The sequence below is a fragment of the Ambystoma mexicanum genome, chromosome 11, assembly GCF_040938575.1.
Source record: "Ambystoma mexicanum isolate Mex_15411 chromosome 11, UKY_AmexF1_1, whole genome shotgun sequence".
Classification (NCBI taxonomy): Eukaryota; Metazoa; Chordata; class Amphibia; order Caudata; family Ambystomatidae; genus Ambystoma; species Ambystoma mexicanum.
The window spans coordinates 1,398,296,852-1,398,324,742 of NC_090934.1; the positions used below are offsets into that span (position 1 = coordinate 1,398,296,852).

The 27,891-nt window shown below is 48.1% G+C and overlaps 1 protein-coding gene across 1 annotated transcript in view; it reads left to right on the top strand.

Moving 5' to 3' along the window:
• PCSK6 (proprotein convertase subtilisin/kexin type 6) overlaps positions 1-27,891 on the top strand; it is a 1,232,090-nt gene that overhangs the window by 613,104 nt on the left and 591,095 nt on the right. Inside the window, exon 6 of the mRNA XM_069625020.1 lies at positions 23,791-23,879. Within this exon, the coding sequence (XP_069481121.1) occupies positions 23,791-23,879 (89 nt within the window). The remainder of the gene's footprint in view (positions 1-23,790; positions 23,880-27,891) is intronic.

Genomic DNA, 27,891 nt, shown 5'->3' on the forward strand with positions numbered 1-27,891 from the left:
GTATGCACTTTCACTGGAAAGTGTTTGCTTCATGTGTCCTTCTCTTAAAGGGCATTGCTATATTATACATAACCTTTTTCCTTATTGAAGGATATGCAGAAACTTCCTTTGCCCGAACCCTCTTTTTTCGACTAATGTAAAATGTCAAGATTTTGCTCAGTTCTCGTCTAATTAGATCGTACATCTTATTGGGAAGAGGAACCTGAGGTCACCATTACGAATCCGTCACTATCGTGCAAGACTGCTGTTGTCTCGGATTCTTTTGATATTCCTGTTTTTGGACAATCTTCTATCCCTAATGTCCAAAACACAACCAACGTTTATTTTTTATTTTTTAGATGATCCCTGTCCTGCCTCAAAAAGTGAAGAATGTTTTTTGCTTTTTGCTCCTTCTGTTCATCACTGTGTGTATGTATCCATTAGTAAGGGTGGTTTCCCTGATTCTCTTACAGGAGGAACAATGCTCTTTGGATCACAAAAGAACGTAAAATAAATCAGAAATCAGATTTGACGAGAAGCAGTGAGCTTCTTACAGGGGGGTAGATTTGAGGGACATTCTGACCAGGATGTGGAGGGGAGTAAATGGAACAGTCACCGGGGACCTTACATATGTGGACATACATAGATTAAGGACAACCAACATTTAACATTTTTAAGTGCAGGTAGGCGGTACGGCCAGCTGTGCTCGGGACATGACCATGATGGGTGAAGTGCTAGAGTGGAGACAGAGGAAGTGAGAGACAGAGGCAGGTTGGAGGTGAGCGAAAATGGTTAGCTAGCAGGCAGATGAGAGGTTGGTTAAGATGGTAACTTGGGTGAGAGGAGGTAAGCTTTTAGTTTGGTTTTGAACAAATCTATGTGGACTGTTTCTCGGATGTCTGGGGGAAGATAATTCCATGCAAGTGGAGAAAGAAGATAGCAATAGTGTAAGCGAGAGCAAGAACCGCTGAGGCGAGGCGCCACAGGGGTAGTCGAGGCAGGGCAGAGATTACGAGAAGGCTTGTAGAGATGGATGAAGGAGGATAGATACAGTGGTGCCTTACCGTGGATAGATTTGTGAACTAGGAGAAGAAATTTAAATCTGGCCCTGTTTTGCATCATCAGCCATCCAGCCTGGTGACGGTACAAGGAAGTAGGTGTGAAGTGAGGGAGTTCAAAGAGTGTCCTGGTAGCAAGGTTAATGATCTTGTCGAGTGGACAGAAAGCATAGTTGGGGAGACCAGAGAGGATACTGGCACATTAGTCCCGTTTAGAGAAGACAAGAGTGGTTAAGAGATGCTTCGCAGTGTTGAAAGGATGGAGGTACCTGATTTTCCGAATAGTTAGGAGAGGTGAGCTGCTGTTCCAGTTTTGGAGATGAAAGTAGAGGTAGTGTGAGAAGGGTCATAGATGACACTGAGGTCTCCGCTGAAGAAGAGTAGGTAGAGTGTAAGGTGGGAACTGGATAGGCAGAGGAAGAGATATGTGAGCTTTTGTCAGGGAAGATGAGTACCTCTGTTTTGGTAGAGTTCACCATCAGAGTGTGCAAAGCCATCCAATAGTTAATGGCAGAGCGACGGTTGGACATTTTGATAGAGTGATCAGAGGAGCGTTCATGAAAAGAGAAGATGATTTGGGTGTCGTCCACAAAGAGTTGATACGAGAACCCAAAGGACTCCTCCCAAGAGCAGAGGTGTAGAGTGTAAAGAGGAGTAGACTCAAGACAGAGCCTTCTGGAACATCCAACAGTTAGCAGTGAGTTGAGAGGTGTTGTTGCTCCAGGATACAGAGAATTGGTGCCGTGCAAGGTAGGATTCAATACAGGCAAGCGCTTGATTGCGATCCCAAGAAGAAAGAGAGTATTAAGGAGATCAGAGTAATCAACAGTGTCAAAGGCAGCAGACTGGCCAAGGAGAATTAGGATAGAGGAAAGGGTTGAGTGCTTAGCAGAGGCAATGAAGTTGGACACATTCATTAGAGCTGTTTCCGTGGAGTGATGGGAGCAGAAACTTGCTTGTAGGGTATCTCAAAGGTTGTGGATGTCTAAGAAATTATTAAGACAGTTGAACACATATGTCCTCTTTTCTAGAATAAAACAAGAAAAAAAAAAGTCACATTATTTGTTAATGTTTCCCTGATTGTCCTTTGACTTTTCTGCCATTTCTGGGTACATTTTTAGAAAGAGTGGTCTTTGACCAATTGAATTATTGGAATATTGAGCTGCAGATTTTGACAACCTTTCTATAAGGCTTTTGACAGGGCTCTTGTTCCAAAACTACTACTTATCACAGTCTTCATGATGTGTATATAATTCTGGATTAAAGAGGTATGATATGATATTTTATAATATATTTTATTTATATTGCGCTCATATACACATGTTTCAGAGCGCGACCAAGCAAAGGGATGGGAACAGGGGAGAACAAAAACAATGATCTTTCTAGGCCCAGTGAAATAGAGAACGCGCGAGTGCGTGGAAAAGGGGGAAAGTGCGTGGAGGGGAGAGAAGTGGAAAGTGCAGAACAGAATAAATAATAAGTTCACTAAATAAATAAATACAGGCAGTGAAAAGTGGTAGTGCAGCCAGCCAGTGGCAAGTGTATGATAAGTCAGGGTATATCTGATAAGTGCAGAAGAGAAATGGGGGACTCTATGGGTACAGATACAGATCCCAGTGCAAGGGGTGGCCCACAGGCAGTGCAGGAGGGAGACATGGTGAGCACCTGGGCCCGAAGAACAGAGGGTGGCCAGGTGCACGGTGCTGAGAGAGAAAACAGATCAGCGGGGGAGAAGAGGGGCAAAGGCAGAAGCAAAGAGGAAGGTCGTGAGGTGCTTCTGGAACCGGAGATGGTTCTCCTCAAGTTTCCAGGTGGCCGGGAGGCTGTTCCAAAGGGAGGTCCCGGCCGAAGACAGAGATCTGCCACCAGCGCGTTTCTTTGAAAAACGACTGACCCTAAGGGAGTTAGAAGTAGGGGAGCGAAGGGCTCGAGAGGGGAGGGATTTACAGAGGTATTACTTGCTTATTGGTCCTCCTCGACCTTTCCGCAGCATTTCATGGGGTCCTGCTGGATGCATTATTGTACCAGACTGTTAAAGGCCATCTCCAGAATAGTTTTGTTAGTTTTTGTCTGAATCGAAGCAGGTAGTCGGCATGGACCGGTCTTGCTCTGACCCGTTGCTTGTGCTGTTTGTGGTGCCCAAGGGTCAATTTTATCTCCCATTCTTCTGAATCGCTCATGAAGCTGCTGCGAGATTTGGCAGTGAAGCATAACGTACATATGCACCACTGTGCTGATGACACTCAGCTGTATATTAAGATCTCACCCAAAGGTATCTTCAGGACAGTTTGGTGGGCATTCAGGACTGGATGTTTGCTTTCTCTGCTAAATCCTTGGGTTGCATCGTGGTTCCTTGATTGTTTTTAGTAACTTATATTAATTCCTTGGTTAAATCTGCTATTGTTTATTTTCTGTGAAACTGTTTGTGTCTTCTGTTCATTTGTGTTTTTTAGTTCAATTTCATGGGTTTTGCCCCAAAGGGTTTTGTTAACTATATGCTAGTGTGCCTTGCTCGGTCTTCCTTGGCTCCATTAAAAGCTATTTTTCATGTTGCTGTGCACAGTTAGTGGACATTTGATCAAATGATTCCCATTTTATGACGTCTCCATTGACTGCCGCTAGATGCCATAATTTATTTTGAATTCATCTGTATTTCCTATAAAGCTGATGAATTGAAAATCTCTGGGGCCTCCTGGGGCATTCGTAGCCGGGAGCCAATACGGCCTGAAGCTCCAAGGGTTAATTAAGAATTCTGCTTCCATCAAAAGATCTTTTTCTGACGCTGCTGTTTGAACTACGTACGATCCCTGATTACTTAAATTTTCGCAAAGCCTTAAGAATTATTTTCCTACGGCTGATGTACGCTTTTTTTTTACTGTCGTGCTAATTTTTTTTATTCAATGTGTATTCTGTTTGAAGTGTCATTTTATTATCTTGGATGTTTTTTTATTGGGCAGCACTATGACGCGTTTTGACTTCATCAACCCAAGACAGGCCACCTCAAGGATGCAGACAACCATCACCCTCTTTAGGGAACCTTATTGTGGTGCACCCTCACATCCTTGTGATTGGATCATTGAGGGAGGTTTGCCAATTGGCATCAAAATTATAGTGGGTTTAAAAAGAAAAACAAATCTGAAAAAATCCTTCTCGCTGAAATGTAAGAGTAGAATTGGCCATGTCGGCTACGGAGCATGGATTATCTTCACTCTACCCAAAGGACATTTGCTTCTTTTTCAGAGCCTGAAAGTCTCCCCTTCTCAATCTCGCTCAATGCTGATCCTCGCCCTTATCGACACAGAGCAATGCTGTTGGACTTTCTCTCTTTGGATCTGGCCCTTGTGGATCAGGGTTTCCCTATTCACTGCCTTAAGCCCAGTTGGCCTCCTTGGAGCTTCCTAGTTACTTTGCCAGTCTGCTGTTCTTGATCTAGTCCCACCTCCTCCTGATCTCCATGGATCTACTCCTTCTTGCCGCCCAGCCTTCCGCCTTATCTTTCTCGGTCACCCAGTCCTTGTTTTTGCAACCAACTCTGACTGTTTGCCCACCTCCCCCCACTAATTGCCTCTTCCCGATTTCCCTTCCACCTCCTCTTGCTGTTCACCAACATCCTGCGGATGTTCTCCCACCTCCTTATCTTCCACTTCCACCTCCTTCCCCAGTCTACATACCTCCTTTTCAAATGTCTCCTCTGCCTAGTCTCCTCCTTCTCCTCTCCAGGCTAATCCCTTTGAAGTGGGTGAATGGAACAAAAGACTCCCACCAATCCCCTCACGCCCCTGGCCTAGAGGATCGCGGCCCAGACACCCGCCACGAGAGGAGTTTGCCTATCTACCAGACGACCAAATGCCCTGGTACAGGAACATAGGGATTTGCCCACCAGCCTGCCCACCAGCCTGCCCTGCCCATGCCGACACCTGCAGCATGGATGAACTCGACTGAACCATTCAACAGTAAATAAACACATCGTTAGAGATGCCATGACGACCTAGCCTACGGGCAGCACACCCGTGCAAACATCCACACTGGACACTCCCACACCAATCCACACGAAGAACATATTCAGTGCTATGACGTAGGTGACGGACACACCCACTGACGCGCATCTTTATTATTTTTCACATAGGTTTTTCAAAATGCAGAAATGCAAGACGCACAACAAACTCATCTAAAATGCTTGCTGACGCTTCTCCTAACCCATGCATTGCAATGAGAAATATAACGAAGACATGATACTGGGGATAAAGCAATATGATGCCATAACCTAAAGCGCCGTGCATCAAACATCCCCACCTATGCACCAGGCCCAAGTAGGCCGCAAGCAAGAGCCTCCATGAACATTGAACGAGCAAGAGTACAATTGCTGACCCTGCAGATTGAGCCCGGCGAGAACAGACAGTCAAGGGCACAATGTTGCAAACTCGCATGCCACAAGCCGAAGCCAAGGTCACACCTGCAAACTAAGCCAGACACACAGTGGAAAATGCAATATTAAATGTGCAGAATTCTGCCTCAACCACGGTCCCTCCTCACGTGACCAAGCCGAACCTGACAGGGTGCCAGACCCAGGAGGAAGGAGGCGCCTGGATCCCACGTTTTGAGACACAAGCAGCAACAATGAAGCAACTCAATGGACATCTGCGGTGGTGGGAGTAGTCTGCCCTCCAGCATATGAACAATTCCTCGCATTGTCTGCACATACCCATAGTTATACATTGTTGCAAATGACAGGTGCACCGCGAGCTGGGAACAACGATGGTCCCAGACTGGGGGGGGCTCGCGAGTGGACCAATCAGAACATGGGGCACTAATCACTGATGCCATTAACACTAGCCAATCCTCAGGGGTCTTCATGTAACAATTTTCATGTATCTAATAGAAGGGACAACCCAAGTATACCACCTGACTGACCCTCAACCACTAACAGCGCTCTCTATACGTATGCTATACTAACCCTACCACTCGAGGAACCAATCCAGAGTGACGATAGGTTTTTTGCTAACTTTCCCAGGTGACGCAAGTAGCGCATCATACTAAGGTAAAAAGGGCCTGCGAGCCCCACGAATTGAGAGAGAGTCAGGACGGACGCGTATGATCCTTGACCCATCCCTGCTGTTGTTTAATAAACAGCAGAACCACCTTGCTTCTTGTGTGTGCCTCATACTCATTTTTGGGATACGCGGGAGGAGTTGGGGCCTCCCTGCCCGGAGGTCCGCGGACGGCCCAGCCGACCCCGGGAGAATTTCCCCCCGACACCTTCATCCAGACTCCCACTTCTCTCCAACCACCATCTCTAAAATGTCTTCAGTAGCTCTCCCCCAAACATCCTCCCATTCTGCCTGGGAGATCGAACTTGCCTAGCCCTGTAACCCCTCCCTCCTGGGCCGGCCTCTGACTGACTGCTCCTGAGATGCCAAATTGGTATGGGATTGTGATTAGTTGTGGTTAAGTGGCTAACCCGGGCTTATTAGCTGACTGGGAAGACAGAGCAGGTCTTTAAAGGCCTGGCCACCATCTTGGATTTCACATTATTGTGTTGGTCTGCAGGAGCTATCCAGTAGCTAGAATCACCATTAAGTGCAGGGTATAGGGTTCATTTTCTCGTGCTTTCCTCAAAATGGAGCGCAAACTTCTGGTACTGTCCAAGGCGTCTTCCCATCTCATGCAAACTGCTTATGTGGGCAACATGGGAGTTTTCGGTCATCTGCCGGAGCGATCAGGTTGCTCAGGAATTCGTGGAGGGCCCCGATGTCTATGCAGGCTCCGGTGTGGTATAGGAACCCTTTGCTATCTGTGCTTTTTGTTGCCCAGGAGGCACTTTAAGTCACCATCTGAGCTTGGGGGGTTCGAAGGGGTATACTTTGTTCTGGAGTCATTGTTGTGCTGGAAAGGTGGTAGGTTGTTGACCCTCCCTGAGTCACTTTGAGGGGGTGTTAAAAGGCTGGCGTCATCATATATTCCCCGTGACTATTCTTTGCCCTATGGACGAGGATCAGTGGGGGTGATGGGTATCCAGACACCTGTCATATTTGGAAATGCGGCTTCCTGGCCCGCAGAAAGTTCTTGTTTCATGTCTAGGTGAGGTAACATTGAATAATGCTTCCTGTTCTATACACTATAAGGAGGGTGCTGTTTCTTCTTATCCATGTCTGATGATGCAATGCTTTTTCGAAGCAAAATATTTTGGCGTGTCTCCTTTCGCCGGTCATTTTGTCATGGCTACTTTACCGCATGGATCACCAACAGGAAATAGATAGGAAGGGAGCGCGTGAAATACAGCACCAATACCAGAGTGGTAGACAATGCACGCCTCAACCTTTTACACAAAGATCGGAAATAACACAGCTGGAAACTTGCCACGCCATCACTCCTAACAATTAGGTGAACAGGAAAGAAAAAAAGAAAGTGTATACCTATTCCATAGGACAACCGGATACATAGAACAAGAATAAGGACTGAAAGACATATAACCCACCAATCCAAAAGCTCAAATTTCTGCATAATTAACTCACACAAAAATCCACACAACCACCCTCTTGCACAGCAAATTGCACGCACTTCACCACACCGCAACAACAAACACATAACTCGCACCAACAGCACACGAGGATTCGCGTCAGTCCGATATTCACACCCAAGCCCAGCGCACTGTGAATGCCAACAGCACATCACCCTCTCACTTTCTTACTCCCTCTTGACCCGATGAACCCCAACCCCACCTTCCTGTTTGCAGATGGGAACCCATTCCGTTGGTTACGTTGTGTGGTACAAATACCTTTAACATTAACTTCCTTCCCATAACCCCTGATCCATCATCATCTGGTATGGGAAGAAAGATGCCCCACTTGGTCCACAATAAAAAGCCCTATAATCGGGCAGGGGACACGGTCACCCCCCACACCTCCTCCGGGCCCAACATTAAAATGTGTCTGGTGGCACCCAGCCCCTCCCACCACCAGGCTCAGTTAGCGGACTCCAAATACTGGGATGATACAGAATTGCCCTAACTGAGACGTGAGCGCGACCAACTGGATGGAAAGTGCGGTAGATACCGGAGAGTAGAGTCATGAGCAGGGGGAGGTCCGTGGATGCCGGCTGCCAGAGAGAAATAAATTCAAGGAAACGGCAAATGGTCAGAGACTAGGAACCCCATGCCAAGCTCTGGCTGATGAAGAAACAATGTAGACTCTTCACAGGAGTGAGTCTGATGGACCACCAGCAGGGAAGATGAGGTAGATGTGTGCTGAATCCTTACCATGAAGTCACACTTCCTAGCGCCCCTTGAAAAGAGAGCTTGATGTGAGAAGCTGTGAATCCTTCAATTTGGAACCCAAGGTCCCAGTGACACCTAGGAAAGAGAATAACTGTGAAGTCCTGGAGCTTGGAGTTTTCCCCATGTCCTACGCCCATGCCTGGAGCTTGGAGCTTGGTGTAAACCTCTCATCACAAGCCTCGATGCAATTTAGTTTGTGGTGCCTTATGAATCCCTGTCAGAAATCACTTGCAAAAGAGTTTGATTTGAGAAGCATTGCAGTCTGGAAAGTGAAGGCAAGTTTCTTTCTGGCAGTTAAGAAAGGAAATAACTGGGGAAGCACTGAATCCTGGAACTTGGAATCAAATGCCCAAGTGGCCCATGAGAAGAGACCGATCTGAGACATGTTGATACATTAGAAGGAATGGATGCACACTGGGGGACCTCTAGAAGGAATGCATGCACACTGGGGGACCTCTAGAAGGAATGGATGCACACTGGGGGACCTCTAGAAGGAATGGATGCACACTGGGGGACCTCTAGAAGGAATGCATGCACACTGGGGGACCTCTAGAAGGAATGGATGCACACTGGGGGACCTCTAGAAGGAATGCATGCACACTGGGGGACCTCTAGAAGGAATGGATGCACACTGGGGGACCTCTAGAAGGAATGGATGCACACTGGGGGACCTCTAGAAGGAATGCATGCACACTGGGGAACCTCTAGAAGGAATGCATGCACACTGGGAGACCTCTAGAAGGAATGCATGCACACTGGGGGACCTCTAGAAGGAATGCATGCCCACTGGGGGACCTCTAGAAGGAATGCATGCACACTGGGGGACCTCTAGAAGGAATGTAGGCACACTGGGGGACCTCTAGAAGGAATGGATGCACACTGGGGGACCTCTAGAAGGAATGGATGCACACTGGGGGGGCACTTGAGCTCCGGCCTTGGCCAATTCATGAAGAAAGGAACATTCATGGCACATCCAAGCAAATGATGGTCGTGTTCCAGACCAGCTGACACATTCCTTAAAAAATGAAAATGTTGACCCCTTGATCTCGTCTGATCCTTTTTCCCTACGTGTCCGTAGGAGACTTCTGGCCTGTGTTGGCGGCACCTTTGAGGTTCTACCTTACACATGGAGGCTTACCAGGCATATCATGGCATGTTCAATTACATTATGGTGGCAGCGCCTGCAATGGCTGCCGGCGCTGTCCCTCAGACCACAGGTGGCTTTACCTGCCACACTTTCGGATTATTGAGGAATTTGTAGCTACACTTCACTGGCTTTGTGATTTGGGTCTTCTGCCGCATTTGGGTGCTTTTTGCCACTCTTTTAACTGCAAATCTATATGTTGCACGTTTGGGTGTGGTATATAAAGTAGGAGTTGGGGTGCAAGTGCGCGGGAGTCTGCCCCCACTTTTTGCCTTTAAAAAAGGTGGCAAGATCAGTAACAAAAAAATGGGGAAGTGCTTTTGGGTAAAAAGAAATCGAGGAAACTTAAAAGCTGGGTGATTTCTTGTTTGATATGTATGGTGATCAGGATAAAATATTCATAATGAGGTCTGCCGCGGAGTGCGGGCCCGGACTCCCACATTGCCACCAGAGCCGACTATCTCCTGCGAGGGCTGTTTTCCAATGTGTCCCCTACGTGAGCGTGTACCTTCAGCCTTCTGTTTTAATTGGGGAGATGGAACATGAGCCCCCCTTTCCACCAGGAACGCTGCTGGCGCCTGCAGAGGAGAGGGGCGGGGTCAGCAATGATCTTGACTTCAAGCTGAGCCCTGCCAGTTAAAGCATGTGTTTATCATATGAGGCGGGCCCTCCCTTGCGTGTATATTGTATCAGCTTTGCTCTCATACTTCTGGAACTCAATGTGCTTTCTTTATTAGGAACACAAACGGAGCAAGGGCACAGCAGGTACTCATTTTGCCAAGTGACTTCCAAACTTTTTGCCTTTATCGTTCCGGGGTCTTTCTGCTGTTTTGTTCACACATATGTTACCACGATGCAGCGTTGGCGCCTGGCGCGCCGCTTGAGATGCACACTTGCCAACATGACCCATTCCAATCTGTAGGTGCGTATCCAGGGTGCCCAATTCCGGGACTGTCCTGGCATATGTGAGAAAAAAAATGGAATTGCACTTATCGAGATACGAACCCAGGTCTCCCATCTTCACCGCTCAACACGTTGCCACAAGACCACACTGAGCTTGCAGTTTGGCGATGCACAACTTTACTGCTTACCCTACAACCATATATATATAATTCCCACATCTCTTGCTCATCTTCTCAACGCATTGATGGCTGATCCTCGGGCTCTGAAAATTGCGCTTTTGAATACGCGATGCAGTGGAACTTGCAAACTGCATAATGGAGTCACAGGTGGACTTGCTCGCGGTACCAGAAACGTGGCTTCAAGACCCGGCTACCAATGGCTACCAATTGCAACACCGGATGGATAAAACTTTGTAAAAGCTGACCGGTGTGGCTCTCGAGGAGTGTGGGTTAGTCTTATCTTTAAAAACAACCTCAAGATTCACAGTGCTGCCTCCATAGATCTGGACCAATGTGAATCCCTGAAGGTGAAACGGAGTATTGATGCAACCTCCTCCCATAGTATTTTTCTACTCTATATGCCTCCTAATAATGCTCCGGAATTTGAGGAACAACTTATTTCTGCTTTGGGTGCTTCTTTGAAATCATCCTCTCGTCCTCTTATCTTCGGGGATTTTAACGTGTGGGCATGCAATCCGTCGGACAGGGATGCCTCTTCCTTTCTGAACTCATTAGAAGCCATTGGATTTTGGCAACATGTTAAAACAGCTACTTATACCGCGGCCAATACTCTGGATCGGATTTCGACTAGGAATATTGTTAGGAAAGATTTCCATTTGTGGGTACATTTCCCTCCAGTTGTCAACCCCCCCAACGTGTTGCTGTTGTCGGACCACCCAAGCCTGACTTTTGGCAGTGGAGCCCAGCCCTCTGCTGTACTCTTCTGGGCTTTTGCAAATTTTGTTATGGGAAACTGACATCCCTTAAGACAGTCACTACTGGGAGACTTAGTTTCCCTTCGTCTTTCACTTTGTTGCTATTCTTCAGTAACATTTTATCAGTGCACAAAGTACCTTACAGTACAGTGCGCTGGCGTACCTTTTTCATTTTTAAGGTTCTAGACACCCTCAAAGAATTTTGCGGTGAATGTACAAGTGTGCCTTGGACATTGCTGGTGGCAGCTGTTACTTTTTATGTGTTTTCAAGGCTTTTCACGGGTCCATATCACGTTTACCACGTTAGGCCCAGGACAGTGGCCAGTGCCTAAAATGGCCATGGCATGAGATACCTTGGCCATCTTGTCCCTTTGCCTTCCCCAGGTCGAGCAGACACGGGAAATTCCTTATTTTGTTATGCAGACCCCCGCGCAAACTGAAGCTTTCACAAGCTTCTGCATGCCTTGTGTGTGTGCCTCTAGGATGTGGGATGGAGCTGTCTAGTTCCAATACACATCCTGGGTGCCAGGATGTCTGGTGTGCTGGGATGACTGCGACCACGTGGTCCGTGATTGGTCCATGTCTGGGATGGCTGTATGTGAGCACATCGCCTATTGGTTTCTCTTCATTTTGGCACGAAGGGGATTTTGGATAAGAGAAGGCATCTTACACCCATTCCAGGTCAATCTTCTGAGTTCACACCAAATGTAGTAAAGGAGACAAGTATCCTGAATCAACGAAGCAGATCCGTGGAACCGCTGGTGCCAGTTGGAAGGTTTGGCACCCTGAGCCCGCTGTTGTTCCGTCGGACCCCCTGTTTCTGATCGAACCTAGAAGGTCTGTAAGGGGGCTTCGACCCATTGGAATAGTCAGACCAACTATTCTTGACACCTTCAACTTAACCTGTAAGCAAGCCTTTTCGGAAGTGTACCTGCACTACCCAGTGAACTGTTCATCTGGTACAGGACCTTTGCCCTGGAACCTTCTCTTATGGAGTTTTTCCTTGAGCCTTTGGAGACTGTAAGCTCTGGTACAAGGCATTCTCCTGCTGAGTTTCGTACACCTAGCCTTCCTAGGTCTGGAATTAGGAGAGTACGCCTGAACCCGAGCATACGCGGGCACTGTGTCACCCATCTGTGGTGAGAAACTTCTTGGGTGCCTTGCTGCTGTGCCCCCATGGGCCCTCAGACTCGCTGCAGTGGAACTGGCCTGACCCCTTCATCAGGACGGAGAAATCACCACTGTCCCACAATGGAATCATTCCTGGAATGCAGCCCCTGAAAGCCGCATAGCCGCACAACTGCAGGATTTGAACATGCAACAGAAGTGGACTCGGCTGCCGGAGTTTGGTGCAGAGTGCACCGAGGGTCGGTGGGTACTTGCAACCCTTACTGGCATCTATCCATTTTTATGCAGAAGTGTCCGCTGTGGGCCACTCTTCTTTATCAAAGTAGCCTGTGCTACAGAGCTATTCCCAACTCTTGGATCCTGTTCTGCCTCTTGGGGAGACCCTCCTCAAATAGTGGGAACTTATTCTTCACTGTGTCACCCTCCTTCCTGAGTCGCTACAGCCCTTGAAGAGACGCTGTTTTTACTTATGTCACGCCACTTTTTGGGAGACCAGGGTCCGTGGCACCCGCTTCCTCTCCCATCTCCTGGCGGATCTACCCGCGCTTTCGCACTCGGGCATTCGCCGGAGGGAGAGGTGCTGGGGCCGGTGCTGGAGGGCTGCGGCGCATGCGCGGGAAACCACTGTCTTGGTTCCGCGCATGTGCCGTGGATTGGGCCTCCGCTCTGGGAAGGGCTTGCCTTCCAAGCCTCATTCTGGGTCCGCCGGCACTCGGAAACGAAACGGCTTGCGTTTCAGGCCTTGCGAGTGCCGGCGGCCCATAAGAGGAGCCGCGAGCAGTTGCAATTCGCGTCTCAACGCGGTTGCTTCGGTCGTGTTGCTCGCTCCAGCCTCTTTTGGTACCTGCTTCTTGCTCCCCCTGCCTTGTGGGTTCCCTGCCTGCCTGGTCCCAGTTTCCACTACCTGCCTGGGCCCTCCTTGCTCCTGTCTGTTCTTGAGCCTCCCTGGGGTCCGGGTTCCAGTTTCCCTGCCTATCCCTGGGGCCTCCCGCTTTCTATCCTGGGCCTCTCCCTGGGTCTTTCTGGGCTAGCCTCTCCTCTTGCTTCCTGGGGGCCCTCGTTCACTGTCTTGGGACATAACTTAGGGATCCCTACTCTTGGTGGTCTCCCCTCCCGATCTGGTTCCCTCTTCCTGTTTGGTCCTGCCTGGTGCCTCATCCTTGGACCTACTATACCTCGAGCAGATCCGTCATCCCTGACCAGTTACGTGACTCTGCTGGAACTTGTCTCCCCGTGGATTGGGAGCCTTTTCCTTGTACTCATCTGAGAAGTATCCCGGACTATCTCGCTTTTTCACTGGATCACAGACCTCTGGAAAAGACTCTTTGGACTTCACCAGTATCCAGTAACCTTCCATCAGACTGTGGCCTCTCCTGTCTGTGCTTGCACAGTCCCTTCGTCACGTTAATCAGGAGAGTGTCTTCCGTGACGCTGGGAGTTGGTCCATTCACCACCCTGTGTCATTAGGGTGGTGGAGAGGCTGGTTCCCCGAGTCACATGCTCGTCAATCCACTGGATGCAGCCTGGCGGTCCCAACTAGAACCACTGTCAAGAAAACAGGTACTCAGTTCTCACGCACTTCTCTGCTTGACAGATTGAGACGCCTGCCTTCAGATCCAGAGATGGAGGATTCGCAAGAGTTGCGGAACGAATTACAAGCACTCAGGGAGGAGATGACTGCCTTACGCCAGGAAAATCAGACTCTACGCCCAATGATAACCCAAGGGGCGATGAGTACTTCGCAAGTTGAAGGATCCTTGGCACATACAACACCAATCAAGTTCGATGGAGATCCACGTCGAGTGGCTGAATTTTGTAACCACTGTAGAATCCATTTTCTTTTCAGGTCGACACACTTTAACAACGATAAAGCCAAGATTGGCTACATCCTGGGGAATCTAACCGGGAATGCTCTGGCCTGGGCGACCCCATTTGTAGTAACAAACAGTCCGATTCTGAATGACTTTGCGGCCTTTAAAAAAGCATTCCTTGAGGTTTTTCAGACGCCAAACCTGGCCTCCGCTGCGCAGAATCAACTGATGGATTTAAAACAAGGGAGTGTCGACATAATAACATACATCAGTCGTTTCCGCCTATTGGCAACTGATTTCCAATGGCCTGAAATTACACAAAAGACTCTGTTCCGCCATGGGCTTAGAGGAGTACAAGGATGAGTTACTCCACATTCCAGAACCAGAGTCTCTACAACATTTAATCGATCAGGTGCTCCGAATTGATCAGAGACTGGCAGAACGAAAGGCCGAGAGACGTCGGCTCGAGAGAAGCTCTCCCAGAACGACCAGTTTACCAGCCGGATCGTTTGGTTCCACTGAGTCTGGGCCAGAGCCAATGCAATTGGGTGCCATGAGGGGTCCGTTATCTGAGGAAGAGAGGAGACGGAGAAGAACACTTCGGTTATGTCTTTATTGTGGAGTTGCCGGGCATTATCTGGGTACGTGCCCCTCACGACCCCAGAAGAAGAAAGCGGGAAACTAGAGGACCTGTCACTTATTGGAAGGGCAGTGACAGGTCCCATTTCCTCCTCAGACCTTTCCCCGTTTTGCACAGAACTTTATCCCATGAAACCCGCAGTGTTACAGACCTTGAAGATTCATATCAAGTTGCCTGACAGAACCCTGGAAGTGTCAGGTCTGTTGGATAGCGGGGCTTCCGGCAATTACATTGATGAGACTTTTGCTTTTGTAAACCGGATTCCACTTTTGCCCAGACCCACTGTTCTGCCTGTGGAAGTCATCGACGGAACTCCTTTGTCTTCTGGACCCGTCCGCCAATGTACAGTGGGCCTACATCTTCAGATTGCCGACCATTTTGAAACCATCGCTTTGGAAGTCATCAAGTCTTCTACATACAAGGTGGTTTTGGGGTTACCTTGGCTGCAACATCATAATCCAGCAATTGATTGGAGGACGCACACTTTGACCTTCTCCTCCGCAGTTTGTGCCCAGAAGTGCGGTTTGTCCGCTCCGATCCGAGCTTCTTCGACCCCTTTGGAATCAATTGGCAAAGGGTTCAGTGTGTGTTCCACCTCTCAAGTTCCACTGCAATATGCTGATTTTGGACAAGTGTTTTCTGAACCAGGCGATATACCTCTACCACCACATCGCTCGTTTCATTGTTCAATCGAGTTGTTACCAGACAGCGTGATTCCTCATGGGAAACTGTACGCTTTGACACGGGACGAGAGACAAGTGCTTCAAGACTACTTGTCGGATTGCCTACAGAAAGGATACATAGTCCCGTCCAAGTCGCCCGCAGGGTTTCCCCTGTTTTTTGTGAAGAAGAAAGAGGGCACTTTGAGACCTTGTGTGGACTATCGACAACTAAACGACATAAGTATCAAAGACCGGTACCCACTTCCATTGATTCGCAGTATCCTGGAAACTCTACACACCGCCCGGCTCTTTACCAAACTGGACTTACGTGGAGCCTATCATCTTTTGCGCATCAAAAGTGGGGACGAATGGAAAACGGCGTTTAAAACACCTTTTGACCATTTCGAGTATAGAGTCATGCCATTTGGTTTATGTAACGCCCCAGCTATCTTTCAACGGTTCATGGATAACATCTTTGGTGATCTTATTGGCTTATCAGTTTGGGTATATCTGGACGATATCCTGATTTTTTCCAGAACCAAACGAAGAACATGTAGGTCATGTACGTGAGGTCCTTCGCCGTCTGTCTCTCAATCATTTATTTGCTAAGGAGGAGAAATGCTGTTTTCACCAGTCCAGTATTGAATTCCTGGGGTTTGTGATCAATCAGGAAGGAGTAGAGATGGATCCCAAGAAGGTTCGAGCAATACAGGAGTGGAAACAACCCCTTGACATAAAGTCTTTGCAACGCTTCTTGGGATTCGCTAATTTCTATAGGCGCTTTATTCCCCGGTTTTCTCAAATCTCAGCGCCCCTTACCAGACTGACCAGCAGTAAGATCATTTTCAAGTGGGATTCCCTTGCGTCTCAGGCATTCGACACCTTGAAGTCGGCCTTCATGGCCACCCCGATTCTGCATCACCCACAGGATGACTTACCTTATATCGTGGAAGCAGATGCTTCGAATTTTGCAGTTGGGGCGGTTCTCCTGCAAAGAGATCCGGTTACATCTGTTGAACATCCAGTGGCCTACTTCTCACGCAAGTTGAATCCCAGCGAAAGAAATTATGCGGTCATCGAAAAGGAACTGTTGGCCATCAAAACCGCATTTGAGGAATGGAGGCATCACCTACTTGGAGCTCGTTTTTAGGCAGAGGTTCGTACCGATCATCGTAACCTGCAGTACCTGCGCTCCCTACAATGTCGAACGCCCCGTCAGGCTAGGTGGGCCTTCTTTTTCTCACCATTCGTGTTTCATGTCACCTATGTTCCTGGAACCTCCAACTTGAAAGCGGATGCCCTCTCCCGATCACTGGAAAGAGTGGAAGAAACGTCCAGTTCGGATAAGCCGCTGATATCCCCTCACCATTTCCTGTTGACGTTGTCACCTCATCTACAGTCAATTGCTGATGCCACTCGGATGGATCCTGAAAGACCGGCCCTTCTTCGGCAAGTGTCGGTATCTGAGCATGACGGACTCCTGTTTTGCCGGAAGAAACTTTACATCCCCAAGGGTACGATTCGAGATGGCATATTGCATGGATTTCACGATTCACCACTTGGAGGTCATCGAGGGGTGAAAGCCACACGAGAGTTGATATCCCGACAGTTTTGGTGGCCTGGTTGGGCTACTCACATCCAGAAATACATCGAGAGTTGTCCCGTCTGTGCCCAATGTAAGGTTTCTAAAAGACGACCTTTGGGACTGCTAGTACCCACAGAATTAGCACCATACCCTTGGCATACCATAGCTACGGATTTTGTGGTTGATCTACCTCCTTCTAATGGGTTTACGTGTATAATGGTCGTGGTGGATGGCTTCACTAAATATGCTCATTTCATCCCGTTTCACAAGATCCCTACAGCTTCACAGATGGCTTCAGCTTTTTTCCATGAGATCTATCGACTACATGGTCTTCCTGAAAAGATTATCTCGGATCGTGGTTCTCAATTTCTCTCTGCTTTCTGGAACAAGGTGTGTGGTCAACTGGGAATTCGTAAAGCTTTAATTTCTGGCTATCACCCGCAGACCAATGGGCTCACTGAAAGGACAAATCAGACTCTGGAGGAGTATCTCCATTGTTTTGCTAACACAACTCAGTCCAACTGGAAGTCGTACTTGGACCTTGCAGAAGTGTCCTACAACAATACGGTTCATGCTTCTATTGGGGTTAGTCCGTTCTTCTGCTCAGCGGGTCAACATCCCAAATTGGTGCCGTTTCATCCTGTGCCCACTAGTACAGTTCCATCTGCTGATGTCCTGGTCTCAACCATTCAACGACAACAGGAATTGGCTTGCAGGATCCTGAAGGAAGCCAAGGAGCGGATGAAGGCCCAGGCTGAAAGGAAGAGAAGTGTGGAACCAGACTTTCGGGTTGGGGATAGGGTTTGGTTGTCGTCCAAGAACCTGCCACTTCGCAATTTACCGGTCAAATTAGCTCCCCGGTATTTTGGTCCGTTCAAAATTACCAAACGGTTGTCTTCTGTGGCCTTTCGCCTTCAGTTACCTCCCTCTTGGCACGTACACCCTGTTTTCCATGTCTCCCTATTGAAACCCTATGTGCCTGATCCCTATGGCCGCTCCTGCCCTCGCCCAGCCTCTGTCCTTGTGCAAGGGGTCCCGGAATTTGAGGTTCAGGAGATTTGCGATGCCCGCTACCGCAGGGGGGTGCTTAATTTTTTGGTTGATTGGAAGGGGTACCCGGCTTGTGATCGTACTTGGGAACCATGTCGGCATGTGCATGCCCCCCGCTTGGTTCGCGAGTTCTATGATCGATTTCCCTGGAAGCCTGGGGCTCCGGGTCTTTCTGGGAGGGGGCATAGTGTCACGCCACATTTTGGGAGACCAGGGTCCGTGGCACCCGCTTCCTCTCCCATCTCCTGGAGGATCTACCCGCGCTTTCGCGCTCGGGCATTCGCCAGAGGGAGAGGTGCTGGGGCCGGTGCTGGAGGGCTGCGGCGCATGCGCGGGAAACCACTGTCTGGGTTCCGCGCATGCGCCGTGGATTGGGCCTCCGCTCTGGGAAGGGCTTGCCTTCCAAGCCTCATTCTGGGTCCGCCGGCGCTCGGAAACGAAACGGCTTGCGTTTCAGGCCTCGCGAGTGCCGGCGGCCCATAAGAGGAGCCGCGAGCAGTTGCAATTCGCGTCTCAACGCGGTTGCTTCGGTCGTGTTGCTTGCTCCAGCCTCTTTTGGTACCTGCTTCTTGCTCTCCCTGCCTTGTGGGTTTCCTGCCTGCCTGGTCCCAGTTTCCACTACCTGCCTGGGCCCTCCTTGCTCCTGTCTGTTCTTGAGCCTCCCTGGGGTCCGGGTTCCAGTTTCCCTGCCTATCCCTGAGGCCTCCCGCTTTCTATGCTGGGCCTCTCCCTGGGTCTTTCTGGGCTAGCCTCTCCTCTTGCTTCCTGGGGGCCCTCGTTCACTGTCTTGGGACATAACTTAGGGATCCCTACTCTTGGTGGTCTCCCCTCCCGATCTGGTTCCTTCTTCCTGTTTGGTCCTGCCTGGTGCCTCATCCTTGGACCTACTATACCTCGAGCAGATCCGTCATCCCTGACCAGTTACGTGACTCTGCTGGAACTTGTCTCCCCGTGGATTGGGAGCCTTTTCCTTGTACTCATCTGAGAAGTATCCCGGACTATCTCGCTTCTTCACTGGATCACAGACCTCTGGAAAAGACTCTTTGGACTTCACCAGTATCCAGTAACCTTCCATCAGACTGTGGCCTCTCCTGTCTGTGCTTGCACAGTCCCTTCGTCACGTTAATCAGGAGAGTGTCTTTCGTGACGCTGGGAGTTGGTCCATTCACCACCCTGTGTCATTAGGGTGGTGGAGAGGCTGGTTCCCCGAGTCACATGCTCGTCAATCCACTGGATGCAGCCTGGCGGTCCCAACTAGAACCACTGTCAAGAAAACAGGTACTCAGTTCTCACGCACTTCTTTGCTTGACAACTTAACCGCATGATCGCGTGCGCCAGCACCGAAAGTACTTTTGAGCTCAAGGCACCACTCATCATAGGGACTGGCCTGCCTCTCAAGTTAGGGTTTGAAGTGTGAATGACTGCCACAGAGATATTCGCTCTGTATAACCCCTTTCTTTGCAGTTTGTGGAACTGTACTGAGTAATATCCCTGTTGGCCATTGGTTGATGTATACATGTTTGCTAGATTAGTGTCACCCCTCCTGAGACCTAGTCTTGACCGCCTGCCATAACTACCTTGATTGGTCTGGCTTGTCCAGGTTACCCTGTTCCAAGAAACTAGTCTGGCCTTCTGAACCTCTGCCCACCAGGTCAGAGTTCAGAAATCCATCTTAACAAATCTCAATATCTCACCTATAAGTGTTGATGATTGTCCCTGGCCTGGTCATCATTTCATCTCATTGAGGTTCTTCTTGCCATGTGCTACATCCCTGTTATTATGTCCAGAGGTAAAGCTAAACTGGTTAGGAACAGTCTGATGCCTTTACCACATCGGTGCTTCCACGGTTGGCTCATGTGGCTCCTGGCGTCTCCCTTAACGATCTCACAAAGCACTTTCGAACCATCACTAACACAGTATTTGATATATTGACACCTGTACGTCCTATCACTTTGATAAAAAGCTTCAAAGCTAAATTACTGGTTCAATAATGAGGTGACAATTTTCAGGAAGAAGAAACGTGCAGCTGAGTGGAGCAGTAGGAAGAAAAACCCTGCAACTCTACTCTGCTGGCCTACAAGGGGGCTGGAAAAAGATATAACGACACCATCTTTAAAGCCAAGCAGGCCAACTTTAACAATACATCTGTCACAGCCAAATCGAACTCATGGGAAAAGTTTTCAATCCTACATGAATAAGACGTCAAGTCTATCAAAGTCGCTATTGAAGTCGATAATAAATGGTGGCAAAACGTTCAGGAAGAGTTTGCTGGGAAGGTTGCGTTTCACCAAGAAGCCATTGCAAGGCATCTAGCCCTGCTTGATGTTCTCCCTGCCTCTTCTTTCAGAGACGTTTCAGAGACCTACTGCCATGGGTTACAAGAATAGTCAATGCTGCTTTCTTAGAAGCTCAGGTTGCCGATTGCCCCAAGGAGGCCTGGATCTCCCCCTTGTTAAAAAAAAGATCATCTAGACCATGCTATTCGTGCAAATTTCAGGCCGATAGCCAGTGTTCCGTTATTATCGGAGATTCTTGAGAAAATTGCCTATTGCCAATACAACAATTTTGCTGAGCAACATAATATACTTGGGGTAGGCAAGTCTGGATTCCGCACAGAGCATGGCACTGAAACTGCTCTCGTGGATTTGAAATATTGTTAAAATCTGCGACAAAGGTCATACTGCCTTGATCTATCAGCTGTGCTCCACTTGGTCGACCACTCCCTATTGATTGAAGGACTTAGGTTGGAAGGTGCTCCGGTGGGGCAGCAAAGTGGTTTAAATCCTTCCTGGGGCCACGAAAAGCCAAGGTTGCTAAGAATGGCTGCCAGTCCTCTCCTGTGTCACTCACTTGCAGTGTCCCTCAGGGATTATGTCTGTCCCCTCTGCTATTCAACATTTACATTAGGTCTTTGATTGACCTGTTGGACGGTCTGGGTGTGCAATTTGCCAATGATGTGGCTGGCACCCAGATCCTCCTTGAACTCTCAAGGGGCTTACTCGCAGGATGCGGGGGAAGGTCAATGAACTCTACATGGCTAGTCAGTCCTGGATGGCGTTCAATTCCTTACCCTTAAATGACGGCAAAACAGAACTAATTATTATCGGAACCGGGGCCAGGCTGAGGAAGTCAGGCTCTCAATATAACCAATTTATGATAGCTGGTGGAACTACATCTGTTGCCAAGCATGTCAAAACGCTTGGAGTCTTTTCGGACTCTCAACTTACATCAGATGAACTGAGGCATATCTTAGCTCTTCCTGTTCGTAAAAGATCTGACTTCTATGGCAAATCCGCCCCTACTTATCGGCGAAGAATAGGGCATTGGTGGCTTCTGCCACTATTAATGCTAATCTCAACTACTGCAACAGCCTTCTGGTTGGTACTTAAAAGTTGAATATAAAAAACTACAAGTAATCAAGAAAGGGGCTGTGCGAGCAGCTTCTGGTCTTGGAAGGCGGGCTCGTGTTTCTGAGGCCCGCCGCGAGCTGCACCAGCTCCAATTGGAGCAGAGAGTGCAATTCACAGCCCTTGCACTTGTACATACATGTCTGTCCAGGATTATCAATGTTATTGCAGTCACCCATTAGGCGTACCTTGCGTGACAATAAAGATGCCCTTTTGGACTGCCCTGGGTACACCCTAGATAAGCTTGGGGGTACCAGTTTTGATGTGGGGGGCTCCTTTATTTTGGACTGCATTACGACCCCCTCTGAAAATGACTAATTCTCTGATTCAGTTAAAAACAAGTTTGAAAACGTTTATTTTCTATAAAGAAAAAGATTGATATGGCTCCTTGTGAGTCTTGTTAGCCCTCTGAGGCCTACGGATGTGTGGCGTTGTATAAATAACAAATAGAAATAGGGCGAGTATTAAAGTTGTGCCTTCAAACTGTGAGCCCCCTTTAGGCTTGCGGCAAAGTGCTGAGTGCTGAAGACCAGCGGCTCGGTTAATAGACCATTGAGTGCTGTTACATTTTCTTTTTATGTGTGGATGCCTGGATTGTGAGAACATTTGGTGTGAGGGTAATTGAAACACAGCTGCTAAGCGTCAGCAGCTGCGCCTAAATCACCCTCATGTCGAATGAACCGCGCAGAGTTGGCTGTCACACCACTGTGGCCGGAGTGGAGCGGAGAAAAGGCCCGCGCCAAAAGGCTAGGGTGATGAGAGCTAAAAAGTAAAAAACCGGGACAGGACAACTAATATAAAAGTAGGACTAACTCTTGAAAGTGGGTGTACACTTCAGTAGTGGTGGGAGGAAAAGAGGGTTTGTGTTACTGTTCAAATACACTCCTATTATAATTAGTTTATCACAAACTAACACTATCTTAAATTGTAAAATGCAGCTTTTCTTCTGTGTGAGATTATGCATTCCTGCCTGTAAACTATGAATACCCACTACACAAAGCCGGCACCACTGCAGTTTCCAATGTGAACATAATCTTGAAAAAGGGGGACAGAGCACCAAAATCCGGGACAGTCCTGGCAAACCCAGGACTTCTGGGCCCCCTACAAAAGGTGACCCTCAAAACAGGGTGCACCCGCTTGTTGCAATGCCGTTTCCCTGTCCTTGTTGCATGCAGGGGACAGTGGTGTTTCCTGGATTGCAAAATTGACACTCGGCACGTACTCAGTGTCAGTGACCCACTGTGCAGTCTGGGAAACTAAAGGCAGGGGAGAGGAGTGGGAAGTGGAGAGGAGTCTGTGGGAGAGGGCCGGGAGAGGAGGAAAGGGGGCACATGAGGATTCTCTGGGCCTCCCCGGATAATGATGTATGGGAGTGGGAAACTGGTGGAGGAGGGGGAAGACAGGGGTTCAAAGGAGGTTCCTTGCAGAGGGTGGGTAGACGGGTGTACAGGGAGCAAGGGAGATCCATGTTTAGAAAAGCTGTTGCACGAGGGTCTGTGTGAAATGGACGCTCTGTGAAGGTTTATTCTGCATGTATACAGTGTTGCACACTTTGATCTCCATCTTTTCCTCTGGATCTCTAACTATGTATCCTGCTATGCTCGTCTATGCACCGCCCTATCTGTCAATCGGCGCATCTGGTGGCCATGATGAAGAGAGCGGCAGCGGGTCTGGACCTCGAGTTGGGCCTGCAGGGAAAAAGTGAGATAGACATTTATACACGGGTTGGAGATTAATTGATTTATTGATCGATCGGAACATATATCCAGAAAGGTGTGGGGGAGGTGGAGGGGGGGGCGACAGGAAATGATGGAAATGTCCACTGGGCAGCGCAGCAATGCAATGATACCCCAATGCATGCTCCCATGTTCAGACCTGCTGCCTCCGCTCAGGAGCACCTGCCCTGCAGCCAGCAGTGGCCTAGATAGCTTGCAACACTGCGGCTGTTTGGAAAACAAAACATGTCGTGGAAAGAAACATTGTAAATTGGCTTCTTAGTAGCGTTGCTCGATGCCACACCCCATTTTCGGGGCTAATTAGCATACTTTTGCAAGTCTGTTGCTTCCCTCCACGCTGCCACTGGTGATTGATTTTGCTGCACCTTGAGGATTTGACCCGCTAACACGTTTCTCCTTCTGCAGACGCATTCATATTAATAGCGTGCCAATGAGCACGGCCACTCTGTTTAATGCCCTTTTTGCGTTTGTATCTTTCAGGCACGGCACCCGTTGTGCTGGGGAAGTGGCAGCGTCCGCTAACAACTCGCATTGCATAGTGGGCATTGCCTACAATGCCAAAATTGGAGGTAAGACAAAGTAAGCAGGGGCTGGACCAGCGCTTTGATGGCATCACGCAATGGGTAATCTTATAAGAGTATGATTCTTAAGGAAAGCTCTGGATCATGGTTTTTTGTTGGATTTGTTTCTACCCAAACCACTGCTCTTCTGTTTACTTTGATACCCATTGTCCTGCTTCAGAGTACTACCCACTGATATGGCACTCGTTCACCACCTTTATGCAGGCCTGAGTCGGAATTCGTTAATCTTCTGTAATGCGCTTAATACTGGAGGCCAGTGTCTAAGCGTGGCACCGGGATTCGAACCGTTGTTGCTCTGTGTTGTCTTGCTACCAAGTCAAACGAATTTCCCCTGAGAGATTGTTCCGTCCTGGAGTTATCTCCTTATGGCGTTGCTGACTGCAGTTGTGGGGAACACCAGCTCTTCTTTGCCTGGAACCTGTATTATGCGCCCAGCAAAGTGAGGGCCACCAAATTGGGTTAATTGCAATTAAGGCGCCGTTATTGATGGTAACCACTACCATCGAGGCTATTGGCACCAGAGGAGGAGGTGAGGGAAGCTGGATGGTAGAGGTGGATACTTGCCAACATCACCAATTCCAATCTGTAGGTGCTTATCCGGTCCTGGTTATTTCTTTGCATTCTGGGATTTGTAGTTCCACTTTTCCTCTTATAAAACTCGTACAAGCCCTGAACTGCAACGAAAAAAACCAGGACTGGATAAGCACCGACAGATTGGAATATGTTGGCAAGTATGCACTTTTAACTGTGTGAAGCAGTAGAAAGATCTTAATGTTGCATGACGCCAAACCCATGCACAGCAGCTTGTTGCGTGACTACAGAAGTGTGCACAACAGCTATCATCGTTCACCAATGTGACCTGAAATGTAGACACTTCTAAGCCGCCATTACATAGACCGAGGGCCATTAAGTCAAGAACAACACATTGTTTCGCTCCTTAATGCTTAGACTTGGTTGTTGTTCAAACTAGGAGGCATTTCATAATTCCAAGGCCAGGCTCTACCCAGAAAGGCAATCACATAGTAGAAAACAGAGGAAGGAGCTCATCTGTGTTAAAGTGGTGCAGATTAGATGGGGAGGAGGGTGCTACTTCCTGAAGAAGCTTTCACCAGAATATAACCAGAATATAATGGGACGACGTTATCACGTGGCCAAGTGACGTCACTTGAGGCTTATGTTAATGTGACTTGCATGCATGTTGTTCTTTCATCCCAGAGTACACGCTTTGGGCTTGCTGGTTCATAGTCACCAACTGCACTAGAGTAGAGTGGCCTTCTTTGGAAGGCCTCAGACCTGCTGGACACAGCTGTGGGTGTGATGCATACTATGAAGTAGCCTTTAATTTGTTACCGTGTAGAAATGGCAAGGCAGTCGGGGTTGAAGGAAATGGCTCATGGGCAAGAACTTCCTTTCAGTTCCGCAGGTGTCCATTACGTCACACCCTCGGAATGGATGCAGCACTTGCTGGGTTGTAACCGTCAGAGGTTGGCTTTGAGAGCTACCCCTTCAGATGCTTCTGGCTGCTTTGAGAAACAGCGTCTGCACTAGGCATCCACTTTTTTTCCATGTTGCTTCTTAGTGTTTTAGGTAAATTGTAATTGTAATTTGTTATTTATAACCCAGAGATTTCTAAGCGCGGACCTGTGTTGCTCTGCGTCGTCTTGCTTCCAAGTCGAGCGTGTTGCCCCTGAGCTATCCTCCCGCGAGGATACACGAAGTTACGAAGTTGATTGTATCTAGCCTTTGTAAAAGGCCCCAGTCGTTGGTGGCATCAACCATTTTAAGATGTATCTTTGTGTTTGACTCAATGTTTTTTATGGGTTTACTTGGATCTACCTGTACTTATGTTGCTAAGCAAAGTGTTTGCTTTCCACATGAATACTCATTTGTTCTTTCACACAATGACATTTTGAAAGCACATTTTATTTGAAATAAAAAAACGATTTAGGAGTCAATTCTTTTTTTTTTTCAAAATACGTTTGTTTTCCAAATTAAGCTTGGGTCTCCAAAATGTAAATTTTTGTTTCCAAAACGAAAATACCTTGTTTTTTCAGACTGCACAGAGCTTGAAAAAACATGCATTCCCACTGGTAAATCAGTAGCGCTCAGTGACATTTTCTCTGAAATCAGTTTTCACAATTTTTGAAGTGTTCACCAGTTCATTACGTGTTCTACGTGTGTGTGAATTAAGGTGAACATTGGTGAAGCTAATTTACAGCACGTGGTCCTGCTTACTTTTTAAACACCTTTTAAGCTTCAGACTTCAGCTTTGCAACACAAAAGCGATTCAAATATTCTGCTACGTGGCTGATGGCTCTGTAGTACACCGGAACCCACTTCAAAGACCCAGAGAGGTGTTCACAGCAATGTGTGCACCCCTGAAAAATCGTGTTGCCAATTCATTGGTCACCTGCATCATTTTCCGGATGTGAATGGTAGTGTTGCCAAGGCAGTGTTCTTGAACAGCATTCAAACTCGTAAGCGGAAAAACAGAATTTGCAAGTCATCTTCTAGCGCACCTGAATTCAATTTGAATTGAATTTTCTGTTATAAATCCCTCCTGATGAGCCAATGTATTTGGTGAAAAACGTGTAGAGGGCACTACTATTTAAGAATAATTTTTGGAGGATCATTTTTGGAATAAAAAAGCCTCATGATACAACAAACATGATTTTTGGAACATCATTTAACCTATAGTTAGCGTTAACTTCATGTGCGCTAGAAGGTGACTTGCAAATTCTGTTCTTCATAAATTGTGACACACTCAGCAGTCTGAGTGTTACTAGTCACCACCAAGCAGCACCCAAATGACCTTTACCAAAATAAAAACACTGTCAACCAAAGACCAATTCGCTATCAATTGTATTTGAGACTGCAAATGTACAAATCGTAAGCGGGAAAAGGTTTCAATATCAAGAGACCTTGGTATTACCTTCATGCTTGTTTAACCTGTACCAGATCATGCTGAACAGACAAAGGCTGTGTACCTCTGTGTTTTACCTTAGAAAGTGAGGGGGAATGAATTCCAAGAGGGCAGCCTGACCAAAGGTTTAGTGTGTCCCCTAAACAGAGCATGCTCAGGTGAGCTTACTAGAGACAGCAAATTCAAGCCCACACTAGTTCACTAACACAGTTGCAGGCTCTCACAAGGAGCCCAACCCAGGAGGAGGGACCACCGGCCAATAAAAACGCGCAGGCTCATGCTGGTAGTTTGGGAGTTTGAAGAAGGAACTGGAGAGAGGAGTTTGAAGAAGCTTGCCGAGCATGAAGTGTGCACACAGGAGGCTGGAGGAAGAACCGGTTTGAGGATAGCAGCAGGTTGGAGGATGATTGCGATGGGAATGTCAGAATATTCACACTTGGATGGAATTGTAAACATTAGCCTACGTCGCATCTAGATAGGATTGTGAATGCTGCATGTGCCACACATAGATGGAGTTATGAAGGTTAACAAGCGCCACACTTAGATAGAACTGTTAACCTCAGGCTGCGTCGCACCTAGACAGGATCGTGAATGTTAGCATGTGCAATACTTTGATGGAATTGGGAATGTTAACATGTGCCACACTTATATGGAATTATAAAGCTTGCCAAGTGCAACCCGCAACCCCGCATCTAGATATGATTTGAAGGCTAGCAAGTCCCACACTTAGACAGATTTGTGAATCTTGGCATATTAAAGGTCATATAACCCACTAACCAAAAAGCTCAAACTTTCTGCATACTTATCTCACTCAAAAAACTCACACAACCATCTCTCGCACAACAAGCCGCTTCACCACACTGCAACAACAGATAAGCTGGACCAACAGCACACGAGGACTGACATCGATCCGATACTCGGACCAAAGCTCAGCACCCGGTGTATACCGAGTTGAAGCTGCCAACAGAACACCACCCCTCTCACTATCCTACCCCTCTTCACCTTACTAACCCATGCCACCTTCTCGTTTACAGATCCACCAGAGCGCCTGGGGACCAACTCCGTTGGTGACGGTCC